At 34.5% G+C, this 13535-nt stretch overlaps 1 protein-coding gene across 2 annotated transcripts in view; it reads right to left on the bottom strand.

Annotated features, from left to right (window-relative positions):
* The window catches only part of PDS5A (PDS5 cohesin associated factor A), a 165412-nt gene that overhangs the window by 82236 nt on the left and 69641 nt on the right, over positions 1–13535 (bottom strand). For both annotated transcript variants that reach the window (XM_036762868.1, XM_036762869.1), the window contains 3 exons: positions 11779–11905; positions 9769–9849; positions 6990–7130 (listed from right to left, as the gene is read on the bottom strand). In XM_036762868.1, coding sequence (XP_036618763.1) covers positions 6990–7130; positions 9769–9849; positions 11779–11905 — 349 coding nt within the window. The remainder of the gene's footprint in view (positions 1–6989; positions 7131–9768; positions 9850–11778; positions 11906–13535) is intronic.

Genomic DNA, 13535 nt, shown 5'->3' with positions numbered 1-13535 from the left:
TAACATATAACACTAGCATGCAAGGAACTGTACTTTATAACTATCTCATTTGGTTCTCACAACAACCCTTGGTGGTGTGATTATCCTCATATTACAGATGAAGAAACTGAGACAGAAGTTAAATGACTTGCCCAGCAACACACAGCTAGTGTGTCTGAGGTTAAATGTGAACTCAGGTCTTCCTGAGTGTAGGCCCAGTGCTTTATGCCACCTAGCTACAGATGAAAAGGCAGTGGGGTACAGAAAAATGAGGAATAAATAGCTCTGGAGTCAAAGAGTTGAGTTCAAATCCCATCTACCTACCTGATCTTGGGTAAATCATTTAATATCCCAGGCCCTCAGTTTCCTCATTTGTAAATTAGAGGGTTGAACTATATATACCCTCTAAGATCCCTTCCAATTCTAAATCTATGAACCAATAATGAAAGATGAATAGGCACATAATTTTACTCTTTTAAAAATATTATAAACTTAATAACCACCAAGAAAAGTTTCTAATCAAACATAAAATAAACAATAAAATAGTGTATGAGACATAATATTTAACAGAGAGAATCAAAGAAATTAAAGAAGCAAAAAATGAAATTACTGTGTCCCTTTCTAAGCTTACATAAAATAAAATCTTGCTGTATTTGGTTTTGTGTATGTGTATGCATGTATACATATGTATGTGTGTGTGTGTATATATATATATATATATATATATATATATATATATATATATATATATATATATATATATTGTTGATAGAACCTACTGATCTAAAATTGCATCACTTCATGTAAGTCTTTCCATTTCCCAAGAGATAACTGATCAATAGACACATTAAAAAGTTCTCAGAAGAATGGGAAACTATTAATAGCTATATGAAACTATGTTCCAAAAAGAACTAAAATTAAGAGAAATGAAAATCACAACAACTCAGAGGTTTTACCTTGCACCGAGCAAATTGGCAAAGATGTCAATAGATGGGAACAGTCACTATTGGAGGGGTTGTAGAAAGAGTCACACTAATGCATTGTTGGTGAAGCTAGAATTTGGTCCAATCATTCTGGAAAGGACATCTGAAATAATGCAAAAAAAAAAAAATGCTTATAGTATTTTTTCTTTGATCTGGAAGCTTTGGATTTTGGCTATCATGTTCCTGGAACTTTTCATTTTGGAGTTTCTTTCAGGAAGTTATTGGTGGATTTTTTTCTATTTCCACTTGGCTACTAAGACATTTAGGTAGTTTTCTTTTAAAATTTCTTCATATCTAACCTCTTTATATTTTTGGTCATGATGTTTATAGATTCCAGGGATTCTTAAATTTTCTCTCCTTGATTTGTTTTTCAGATCAGTTGCTTTTGCTATGAGATGGCTTATATTTTCTTCTAATTTTTTTTCCAGTCTTTTGACTGATTTAATATCTCTTGTCTCATGGAGTCATTGGCTTCTATAATCAGTCTGTTATAGTTTTCATAGTTTATTGCCTCAACAAGGTATTATATTACTCATGCCAAGCTTGTTAACTTCACTTATCAACTCTTTCTTGCATGGCTCTTATTTCTTTCCAATTTTTCTTCATATTCTTTCATTTCATTTACAAAAACATTTTAAAAATCTTTATTAAAAAAAAAAACCAAAAAAAAAACCTCTTGCTTCATCTCTTCCAGGAATTCTAGCTGCGTTTGTGCTCAAGCTGTTTTTCTCTGGGGCATTGCCTATAGATGCTTTGGAGTTATTCTCTTCAGCATTTGTGTCTTGAGAGCCTTGTTGCCATCATAACAGCTCTTTATGATGTGGTTCTTTTCTTGTCTGCTCACTTTTCCAAGTGACTTCCTGGTTTTGTTCTTGATGTTAGGGGCTGGGTTCTGGAGCACTGTTGTTGCTTTCTCAGGGTATTTGTTGTTTATTCATTTTCAGTTGTGCCCAACTTTTCGTGATCCCTTTTGGAGTTTTCTTGGCAAAAATACTAGACTGCTTTGCCATTTTCTCTTCCAGCTCGTTTTACAGTTGAGAAAAATAAGGCAAAGAGGCTTAAGTGGCTTGCCCAAGGTCACAGGATTAGTAAGTATCTGAGGCTGGATTTGAACTTGACTTCCTGACTTGGCAATCTATCCAATGCACCACCTAGTTGCCCTTCTTCTTAGCATATTTAGTTTTATGTTATTCCAGGCTAGTGAGGCCAGCCCTCAGGCTAGGGACCTGCGAATTTCAGTGCTATCAAAGTGGTCTAACCAGTGGCCCAGGTCTGAGCTCTAGCCAAGTTCTCTACCTAGGTTTTAGTCTCAGTAACAGAAGAACAATGCTAGAGTTAGCCCTTATGAACCAGGTGGAAAAGTCTGCCAGTTCAGAATTACAGAACTGTTGGCTCCCCTTTGATCTGAGATTCCTGCCCTGATTATTCTTCTGCAGTCTGGGCTAGATACTGGAACTGACACCTGGCTGTGCTCCTGGGGGTCTGAGCCACACTTCTGCTGCTTGTTTCTGAACTTCCTCATTTCAGCCTAGAGACTCCCCCCTCCCTCCCTAGGACACCACCTCAGGGCACAAATCCTCATTTTCAGTCTACCCTGTAGCTTATTCCATTCACATATATATCTGTTTTTACACCAATACCAAATGGTTTTGATGACTAGAAGGGCTATTCTCCCTTCACTCCTATCTTTTATCATTCTCCCCTAATATTCTAGATCTTTTGGTTTTCCAAATGAATTTTGTAGCTATTTTCCTGTTGGTAATTTGATTGTTATAATATCAAACCTGTAGATTACACTTTGGTAGAGTTGTCATTTTTATTACATTGACCCGGCCCCGTCGTTAGCACCGAAGATTCCTCCAGCTATTTAATGTGTTGTTTCCTGAAAGTATACTTTGTGACTGAATCTATACAAGTATTTCATGTACTCTGGCAGACTAATCTCCAAATATTTTACATGTTTTGTATTTACTCTGAATGAGATTTCCCTTTCTACGATTGCTTCTTGGGCATTAGTATTATATAAAATGCCGCTGGGTTTTGTGGATATATTTGGAGGCCTCAACTTTGCTCTACCTATTGATTTTTTTTTCCAACAGTATCTCTGCTGATTCCCTAGGACATTCTAAGTAAACGATCATGTCATCCACAAACAAGGAAGAGGAAAGGAAGAAAAGAGCAATTATTGAGCACTTACTGTGTGTGCCAGGCGCTGTGCTAGGCACCTTACAAATATCATCTTATTTGATCTTCACAACAACCCTGTGAGGTTGGCTACTAGTATTCCTATTTTACAGGGGAGAAACTGAGACAGAAAGTAGTACAGTGATTTGCACGAGTTCACACGGCTCATTTGAACTCAGATTTTCCCAAGTTCAGGTCAAGCTAAATTTGAACTCAAGTTTTCCTGACTATAGGCCCAGCGCTCTATCCACTGAACGACCTAGAAGCCTCTGGGCTACATATACTCTTTGCCTTTTTAAAAATGCCTGTAATATCTTTTTTTTTGTCTTATTTCTATAACTATATGAAATAATAGGAGGGAAAGTGGGCAGCCTTGATTTACTTCTGTACTTTGAGGAGTGTGCATCTGTGCTTTATAACTGTATTTAACTTGAAAGCTTCTCATGTATCTCCAAGCAAGCGTATGATGCTTACCTTTGATTTGGAATATTGTTTTTTATGATATTAAAAAAGTCCCTCTTCAGCAATATTTTGCAAGGTTTTTGTTTGTTTGTTTGTTTTAAAGCCTAAGTGACTTGTCCTTTGCCAAAGACTTTGTCTCCACCTGTTGAGATAACCATGTGGTTTTGGATGTCGTTTTTAATATAATTACATTGATCCATTTCTTAGTATTATCCTCTAAAGAACAGAGAAGCTTCTGCTTGATAAATGTGAGGCACAGACTTCTAAATAATGTAAAAATACAGAGATAAAAAAAACCCTGAGAGTTATGCTATATGGCTATTTTTAGGCAGCATGACAATTTTTTGATGCATATTGTTAAATTATTAAATCCTAAAACTGATTTCAAACTATTCTAACAAAGCAGTAATTATCAAAACTACCTCTACTGATTTTTTTTCAAAAAGTAGATCAATGCAATGACCTAGAAAACCAAGTCCTCAAAATATACGCACAAAACAATACACTGTTGTAAAATTAAGGCTAAAAAACTGAAAAACACTAATCAAGAATAATTTTAGATCAACATATAAAGCCATGTTCCTCAATAAATTCTGAGTATATGAAAGATGCCAATATAAGAATTCATAACCCCTAATTAGAGGAGATTGAAAACTTCTTTCTTTCATAAGATGTCTGAGGGGAAATTCGTAACCAGACAAAGGACAGAATAGAGGGTAAAATAAAAAAATTGACAATCGCAATTATAGAAAAAATTATAAATATCAGAATAATTGGGATAAATTGGGGGGACAAGAGGTCTTATCATCAAATTATTTCGATAAAGTCTGACATACAACATCTGTATGCAGTTGACACAAATATACAACATCAACATTCATTCTTAGACCTAGATGTATGGACTTATGCAATTCCTTTGAACACTGTGATGCTTTGATACTGCTTAGCTCTTTTTCCAATTGTACCACAAGACCTATCTACATGGACAAGATCAAAATTCCTCTTATGCCTCTCTCATGCACTTTTTATAACCTAATTTGTATTCACAGAATAAGAGAATTAAGAAGCACCGTATCTGCAGGTTTGTCTATCCTCTTCCTGCTGGGTGACGTTAAATGGCGCCATAATGCACAGAGCACTGTACCTGTAGTCAAGAAGACTTGAGTTCAAGTCTAGCCTCAGAAAGTTACTGGCTGTGTGACCCTGGCAAGTGACTTAACTTCTGTCTGCCTCAGTCTCCTCAACTCTAAAAAGGGAAAAATAATAGCATTTATCTCCCAGGGCTGTTACGAGGATAAGATGAGATATTTGTAAAAAGCACTTGGTGTCACAGTGCCTGGTCCATGGTGGGTACTATATAAATGCTCATTCCCCTCCCAACAGGGAAATGAAAATTACAAAGCAACTCTGCCTCACCTCACGGCCACTAAATTAGTAAAGCTATTAAAAAATGAGAAAAGTAATTCTTTGAGGGACTACAGAAGACAGGAATGCTAATTCAATGCTGATGAAGCAGCGGAATTTGTTGAGCTATTCTGGAAAACAATTTGAAATTATACAAGCAAAGTTATAATTTTTCACACCCTCTAACCCAGACATTTCATTCTTGGGTCTATATACCAAGGAGGTTATCAACAACAAGACTATACATATAAAAATGTCCAAGGTGGAAAACAAAATGTGCACCTGGCAATAGGCAAATGGTCAAACCAATTACAGTACGTGAATGCATGGAAATTTTACTTTACTATAAGGAATAACAAACATAAATTCAAAGACATACAAGAAAACTTGTATAGACAGCTTATGACTACAACAACCACCACCACCAAACATTTATATAGTGCTTACTATGTGCCAGGCACCACACTAAGCTCTTTAAAAATTATTATACGATCATTTGATCCTCAGAACAACACTGGGAGGCAGGTGTCATTACCTCCATTTTAGAGATGAGAAAACTGAGGCAAAGTGGCTTGCCCAGGATCACAGAGCTAATAAATGTCTGAGGTCATATTTAAATTCAGGTCTTCCTCTCTCCAGGCTTAGCGCTCTATCCACTGCATCACCTGACTGCAGTTCAAGAACACATCCCCTTCCTTCTGTGGCTTCTCCTAGGGAATATACTCTGCAAAAATTTGGTGGGAAGCGTTTTTGGCCACATGGTAGATCTTTAATAAATGCGCACTCAATTCAAGTGTCTGTTGTGTCAAAACACAAGACAATAATAATAATTTAAAAAAATTAAACCTTTAAACACAGTCTCTCAGGGGCTGACCCTTTTGAGGACAAAAGTATTGTCTACTCTGTGCTCCCCTTGATCTTGTTTGGGATGCCTCCTTCTGACCCTGGGTTTTCAAAGGCACTGGCAATGTAGATTCTACCAAACTGGAAAAGCTGATGCCTGAGGACAAGCTTAGAGAAGCATAAGGAAGATATACAACAGTAGGCTTCAAAGTAAAGCATTTCATACCAACTCATATACAAAGGTGCATAGATTCAATCTAGTCTACTGGTAGCTCTCCGTTAGTATTTGTTTAACGAGTCAGGATATTTGAAACCTCATTCTTACTCCCAATGTCTGAGGGCAAAGAACTGACTTCTCTTTACTCTGAGTCTATAAATGGGGGTGATAAAAACATTTACAAAGCATTTTACCCAAGTTTCTTTACATGTATTATCTCATTTGAATATCACAACAACCTTATGAAGTAGACAGTGGCATTATAAGGAAACTGAAGCATAGATAGTTTAAGTGACTTGGTCTAAATTATGTAACCCAGGTCCGTGATTACATCATAGTATTTGCCATGCTCGCATTACAGTAATGTCCTAGGTGACACTTAAAATAATGTCTATAGAAGACTTTGAAGAAATAGAAAACATTATACATCTATAAGATCCTGTTATTTTCTACTGGATTAGAGCAGAGCAGAAGATCTACTCCAAAAGCCACATATACTGGATCCTTGCACCAGCGCTACAAGCTAATGTTACCAAGCCCTACTGAATAGAATCCTACAACAAACCTATCTTCCATCAAAGATGACTCTATAATAACAGCATTACAACACATCTACACTATTTTTAATATTTATTTTTGCCACTATTCTCTTCCATTCAGTGCAGATAATAAAGAAATTAATATATTATAAAATATAGACTATAAATAACAATCATGCAATTGTTTTGAAATATGTAGATTATTTAATATCTCAATCAGTAATACAGTTAATGAATAATTTCTTGATATTCATTTTACTAGCAATATGTTTTAACTTATGTTCTATTTCATAATTATAACATAATAAGTTCTTAATTGTGTGGCATATAGCCTTTTTTTAATTACAAAAAAGCTTCAAGAAAACTATGAAATCCTACCTTTAGTTTGAATTCAAGTTGTGGCATAACAGAAAGCAATAAATGAGGATCTATGGCAAAAAGTTCCTGTATCAGATCAAATACATGTTCTGACAAATCACTTACTGAAGACCTTCCCAACACCAGAACTTGGTTGAAAAACTGTAAAAAAATAAATAAATAAATAAATGGAAAAAAAGTTTTAAAAAATTAGCCCATCTTAACACAACTTGCAAAGTTGTTTTCTTAAGTAACGCAGCACAGATATTGCCCATGAGAATTAATCAAGGAAAGGTGACGTTAAAACAGTTAGTGTAGTTCTTGCTTTGGCAGCACATATACTAAAACATGTAAACCATTACTAATAATCAACAATTTGCAATTCCACCATGTTAAAAAAAACTGCAGTTTTGTTTTTAAATTTCCAACATATAATGAATGGAACAGATCTTATACTAGAATACAATCCTTCACAAAATTTATAAACATCAAGTATTTTGACTCAAAAGAAAATGCAATGTCTACATAAAATCCAATTACGACATGGAAAACACATTCAGATAGCAAGAATATATGATTATATTGGTTTAAGAATTCCCTCCTTTACAGGTAAGTTATCAAGAGTTTCATAGAGACTTAGTGATTTGCACATGGTCACATATTAAGCATCAGTGTCAGGATCTGAATTTGTGCACAAATAAAAGCTCTTCTTCACCAAAAGTTCGATACTCATTACTCACAGCTATCTACCATCATTACAAAGAAGGCTTCCATAAAACAAGATTACTAAAGCAGAAGAAATCTTTTGTTGATTTTATTACAAAATTAAATATAATAAATAACTACAAATTTTTTTCTGATCTATGTCCTTGGAACAATCTATCTGCATTTAAATACAAAAAAAAAGGAAAGTTAAGATTTTTATGCTTTCTTTTTGTTCTCCTATCATTTTTCATCTCTTCTCTCTCAGACATCCAGACTTAGAACATTGGCCAGGCTTCCAAAGCATTAGTTCCTGCTGTACCACTCCACAAAATCCCACACTAAAGATCTAGTAGCTAGAAAAGGCAAAAGGCAGTGAGAATAGTAAATGTCTCGCCAAAGCACTTTTCATTTTCTAATTCACTAAAAAAGAGGTGGGATATTATCTCTGTTTTATCTTCGAAATAAAGTTAGATGGAAATGTAAAAATTCCCCATGCTATGAATGTGATTTCTGGCAACATATTTATCTGGACAAAATTCTATATGAAGGGGTAATTTGTAAAATTCCTGGAATTCCTTATTAAAAAAAAAATTGACTTCTTTTCAATTCTTGTTAGCTAACTTTTAATGTGAAATAACATTATGGAGATTATCCTCAACTTTCAGCTTAAATGACTGAGACAGTGATCTATAAGCAAGAAACCACAAATACCCAACATGACTGTATTTGTCTTTGAAAAGTTATTATAGTTTATGTAATATAACTTCAGTCTCAAGAAACTCATTACAATGAATTTTATTATAAATACAATGATCTTAAGCTTGTGAAAGAGAACTAGTTTAAAATCTTAAATGTTAAAATTTTATACATTCAAGACAAGAGTGGAGAATTTTTTTCTCTTGAGAGCCTTGATTCAAAGAAAAAAGTGATCACAATCACATGAGTAAAAATAACTGTTGTTTCATAAGAGGAGGAAATATGAAGAGCTTTGCTGAGCAATCTGAAGAGCAGAGCATGTGAACTGTGATTCAGTAAACATGATAAAACAAAATAATCTCTTATATAAAATTATAAAGCTTTGTATTGATCAAATCAACATGATAGGATTAAAAAGGAATACAACCTGAGGGCAAAAAATTTTGCATTAAGTGATTCAGATCAAATTCTAACATTAACATGTAGAGAAGTGGAAAAGAATAGTAAATCAACTTACTTTCCAAGACAATATTCAAAGGATCTGAACAATTTTTCTAAAACTACGAATTATCAATAACCTGCTAAAGATGTTCCAAATAACCAACAAATAAAAATCACAACAATCCTGAGGCATCACTTCAAGTCTGTCAAGCTGGACAATAGCTAAAAGATGGGAGAGCTCCTTGGTGGAAGGCAGGTTCAACCTCCGGAAAACAATTCTGAACTGTACATAAAAAGGTGCCAAACCGTTCATACCAAGGAGGCTGATGTGAAAAAGACTAATGTATATACAAATTTCATAAGTAGTCTTACAACAAAAAACTGGACACAAATGATTTGCCCCCTGGCAGCTGAAGAAATCATGGTACAGGAATGCAATGGAATATTGTTGTATGATAAGGAACTTAAATATGAAAATTTCACAAAAACATAGAAGATATACAAAGTCATGCAGGATGAAGGTGAGTCAACATAACACATATAGTAACTGCAATAATATAAACAAAGTCACTATAGAGAGAGGCAACAAAAATATAAAATAAATTGTTTCATGTTAATGTGAGTACGATTCTAATAAAATTAAAGGATTCATTCCTCATTTCTGTTAACAAATGATATTCTAGGGGCAGCTGGGTGGTGCAGTGAATAGAACACTGGCCCTGGAGTCAAGAGGACACTTAGCAGCTGTGTGACCTTGAGGAAGTCACCTAACCTCAAATGCTTTGCCCTCCCCACCTTCAAAAAAAAAAGAGAGGAAGTTACTTTGTTAAAAGTTTGCTTGGGTGTTTGTCTCTATCAAAGCAAAACGTATAAATAATTTTTGAGGTGGTCAGAAGGGATCAAACCCTAAAAGTTCAAGTTTACAAATTAAAGATTAAAAGTTGAAACAGATACATACATTAGCAATGGATGCCTCAATGATCTGGACTGTTCTCTTCAGTAACACTTTTGCAAGATCAAATGCTTGTTTATTTAAGTTCTGAAATAAAGGATGAAAAGATTCATGTTACAAAAAATGAATGCAATTTGATGGAATATCTTCTATTGATCTGGAGTAAATATAACCATGAGAAAATTCCATTCTTTCCATCTACCAGAATGTTAAATACAACATTAGTAGGTACAGATATACACTAATAATCAAGTAAACAAATAATTAACTTTCTGTTCACTCCTCTTTTATCCAAATGGCCAAATGAACCTGAATGCAGAAATCTGATAAATGAAACCATGAATCCAATTTGAGCCAAATATAAATTTTTTATTGAGCTGAAAGCCAAATCATTTGAACTACTAATAATTCATGCATATTTCCCATATCTACTAAACTAGAACACTAAAATATTTTTCATCCAAACTGATATTTCACTTTTACTAAACATTTGCTATGCCAGATTGCTATGCCAGCTCCTCCATTCTTAGTCCACATTAATAACTCATCTTATCTTTCCCTATGGAACTAAATGGACCAGACATTCAACGTTTTCCTTCTTGGAACCTGATCAAAAGCTCCAACGTTTCTTTCTTTTGAATGGCTGCACGCTAGTTTGTTTCAGGGTAAAAAAGTTAATATTTCTAAAATGTTAGGTTTCAGATGAAAATATGTCAAGCAAGTCCCTTACTGTGTTTGGCCCTCAGTTTCCTCCTTTGTGTATAATATGAACTCCAATGTCCCTCCCAGCTCTCTATGATACTATATCTTACATTACCCTTAAAAGTATATTTCACTGACAACCGTAAACTCTCTAATCTAGGATCTGCAAACAACAGACTGTACCCACTGAAACAAACCTTACTGAGTAAAACCACCCCCTATCCACACCTGAAATAAGAATCTGTATCTCAAAGCACCTCTTAGAAAATCCCAAAGTTGGTTCCTCCTGACATACATTCCTTTCCATAATCTGCTGAGATTCTTAGCATGGCGTAGAACAAGGTCAAGAGAAGTGTTCCATTTTCCACCATGCTCAGACACTGGTCAGCACTTCTCAATATCTTAGAGACGTAACTATCCAAATAACACATATCCAATTAGCTCAATGCTTCAGGGAAATGAAATCAAAAGTTGTTCTTCCTCAAATAAAGGTTGCCTGGAGTTGGCTCAAGTATCAGAAGCTAGATTTAAAGTCATCTTACATTTAGAAGAAAAGAAACTAAGAGCTAGCCTTTAAACACAGCACAAAAATACTAATACCTTTGAGAGTGTTAAGGAAAGATGTATAGTACTCTTAACACATATCAGATGCTTCCTTCCTACTAACAAAATCCAAGAAAAAAAAGGAAATGAAACTTTGGGAGAGAAAGGTAGCTAGCTGACTTCTAAATCCCTGATTATTGCTCCAGGGATGGCCAGCCAGAGTACAATACTGCCACAAAACTTTCAATGTCACAAGGGCTCAGGATAACTGTGTAAAGTTGTATGAGGGGGAAAAAAGAGGAAAAGAGATAAAAGAGTGTTAAAGTCTAACTTAGCCTACTTTTGAACTATGCCATAGCTTCTTCCTATATCAATCCTTTCATTCCCACCATACTATTGCTTTCTCTACTACCCTAAACATATATCACCAAAAGGCAAGAGCAAGTATGCCATGAGATGGGAAGTTGTATATCCACATTTTGGAATTTAATAAGAAAAAGAACATCAACCCTTTTATTTGGATTAAAATTAGTATTTTCTCTGCAGAGAAGGTTGGGATTCTGTAGAGACAGCCTTCTTTGAAAAAAAAAATTTAAACACAGCACTTGTTGATTTGGAATTAACAGGTATTAAATTACACCAAATTAGCTTTATAGTACTGGTAGCTACAAAGTAATGATTATGATTTCTTTTCCTTTTTTTGTGGATGGGGGAAAAATAAAGGTTGGGAGATAGGAAATTCCACTATTAATATCTTTATAATATTCTGACCTTATGTGCAGGAATGAGGTTAATAAGAATAGAATCCAATAATTCTTGGGTTACTCCATCACCTTCCATGATGATAGAACTCATCAAGTCCAACATGTGCATTTGCACTTTCTTATTGTGGCTATTGCTGAAAAGAACAAAGAATAAATCATATTAAAATTTTATTTTAAATACAGAGATTACAACCTTTAAGTAAAAGCTTAGGATAAAAGAGCTATACTATCACTTCTTAATTTACTACTCTATGTATACATTAGTAAGGCCAACCTGTTCTGATTTCAACTGCTTAGTTTCTCAACCAACTGACTATTATTCTGCAAAGAAGCAGTAACTTATGAAAGAGGATCTCTAATTTAGTTTCTCCAATCCATATTCAGGTTAAAAGCAGAGTTTAATTAGGTAGGATTTATTTAAACTGTTCTTGCCCCAGTAGGCCCACAAAGTATGAACTAGTCAAGCAAAGAATGTAAAGCCAGTGACAGGACAGCTTTGCTTAGGATAGAACTGAGTTCTAAGAGTATTTATTTAACTCATCCATTGCACAAAGTAAGGAGACAGTAAATATTGGTAAAGCAGCAAGCAGGACAAGGGAAATTAATTTTCTAATTCCTTCCATTGTATTCTCTCATTACTATAATTGAAATATGGAAAATTTTCAGAAAATTAGAACTATCCAGATTCAAATCTGCACAAAAGTACATTGTATCAAATAGAAATGAGTTACTAATGCATTAATACTCGTATTAATGCTGACAATTCAAAGTTTTAACATACACAGTAAAAACTTCTTATCTGTTCTTTATCAATTAAACTAGACACCAAAATAATATGACACAACGTAGCACAATGAGAAAAGCAACACATGTGGAGACAGTTCACTTAATTGTAGATAAGACTGGAAGCAACCTATAACCTCTCAGAATCTTTGTCCCTGTATTTTTATATAAAAGATTGTAATTTATTTTCATTGCCATTCATTTCCGCCCGCCCCCGACAACACCCCCCCCCACTCAGATCTCTACCTTACAGGGATCTCACAAACAGTGGCCATTTATACCCCCTAAGTCACTGCCAGGACTCACACTACTAAAAGGAGTAATGTGAATTAATTTCATTAACTAGAATTTCAAGCACCATCCTCCAAAAGCTGAATTAACAAATATATTTTACTGACTCCAATTCTGTATTAAAAAAAAGTCTCCTAACCATAATTTCTTTTAAAAATTTAAGGCACACAAAGAGATTTTAAGTCAAAAGAAACAATAACATTCAGGCATTTTAATTTCTCTTTATTATTTCTGAGGGCAAGACAGGAAGTATTTTTCCAAGAAAAAAAAAATCTTGTCATGAAAGAAATTTCAAGGGAATTTGTAAGAGGAAATGATAGTGACTTGAGGTACCAAATCTTAACATTAAGAAAACTGAATATAGAAGTGATGTCTTACACATCAAGAACACTTTTGAACTATTCAAAATATATTTCCTCACAAGAGGAGGATTAGGAAGAGTAAGGGCCATTTAGTTAAGACTATTCACAATTTATTTACTCAGTTTAGGAATTGTCGATGCCCCCAAAATCTCAAACCAAATGGGCCACGATGTCAGCAAACATCTCATTCCATCTCCCTTCCCCTTTCATCTTTGCTTTCTCCAAATGGTAATGTGACTAGAATTTTGGGATATAGGAAAAAAAAAGCTGTCACACCTACCTTCAATCTTATTAGCTACCACAAAAGTGGGATCAGGATAATGAGCAG

Source organism: Trichosurus vulpecula, chromosome 6, assembly GCF_011100635.1.
Source record: "Trichosurus vulpecula isolate mTriVul1 chromosome 6, mTriVul1.pri, whole genome shotgun sequence".
Classification (NCBI taxonomy): Eukaryota; Metazoa; Chordata; class Mammalia; order Diprotodontia; family Phalangeridae; genus Trichosurus; species Trichosurus vulpecula.
Note: the sequence above shows the minus strand (reverse complement) of the source record. Positions and strands in the feature narration are given on the sequence as shown.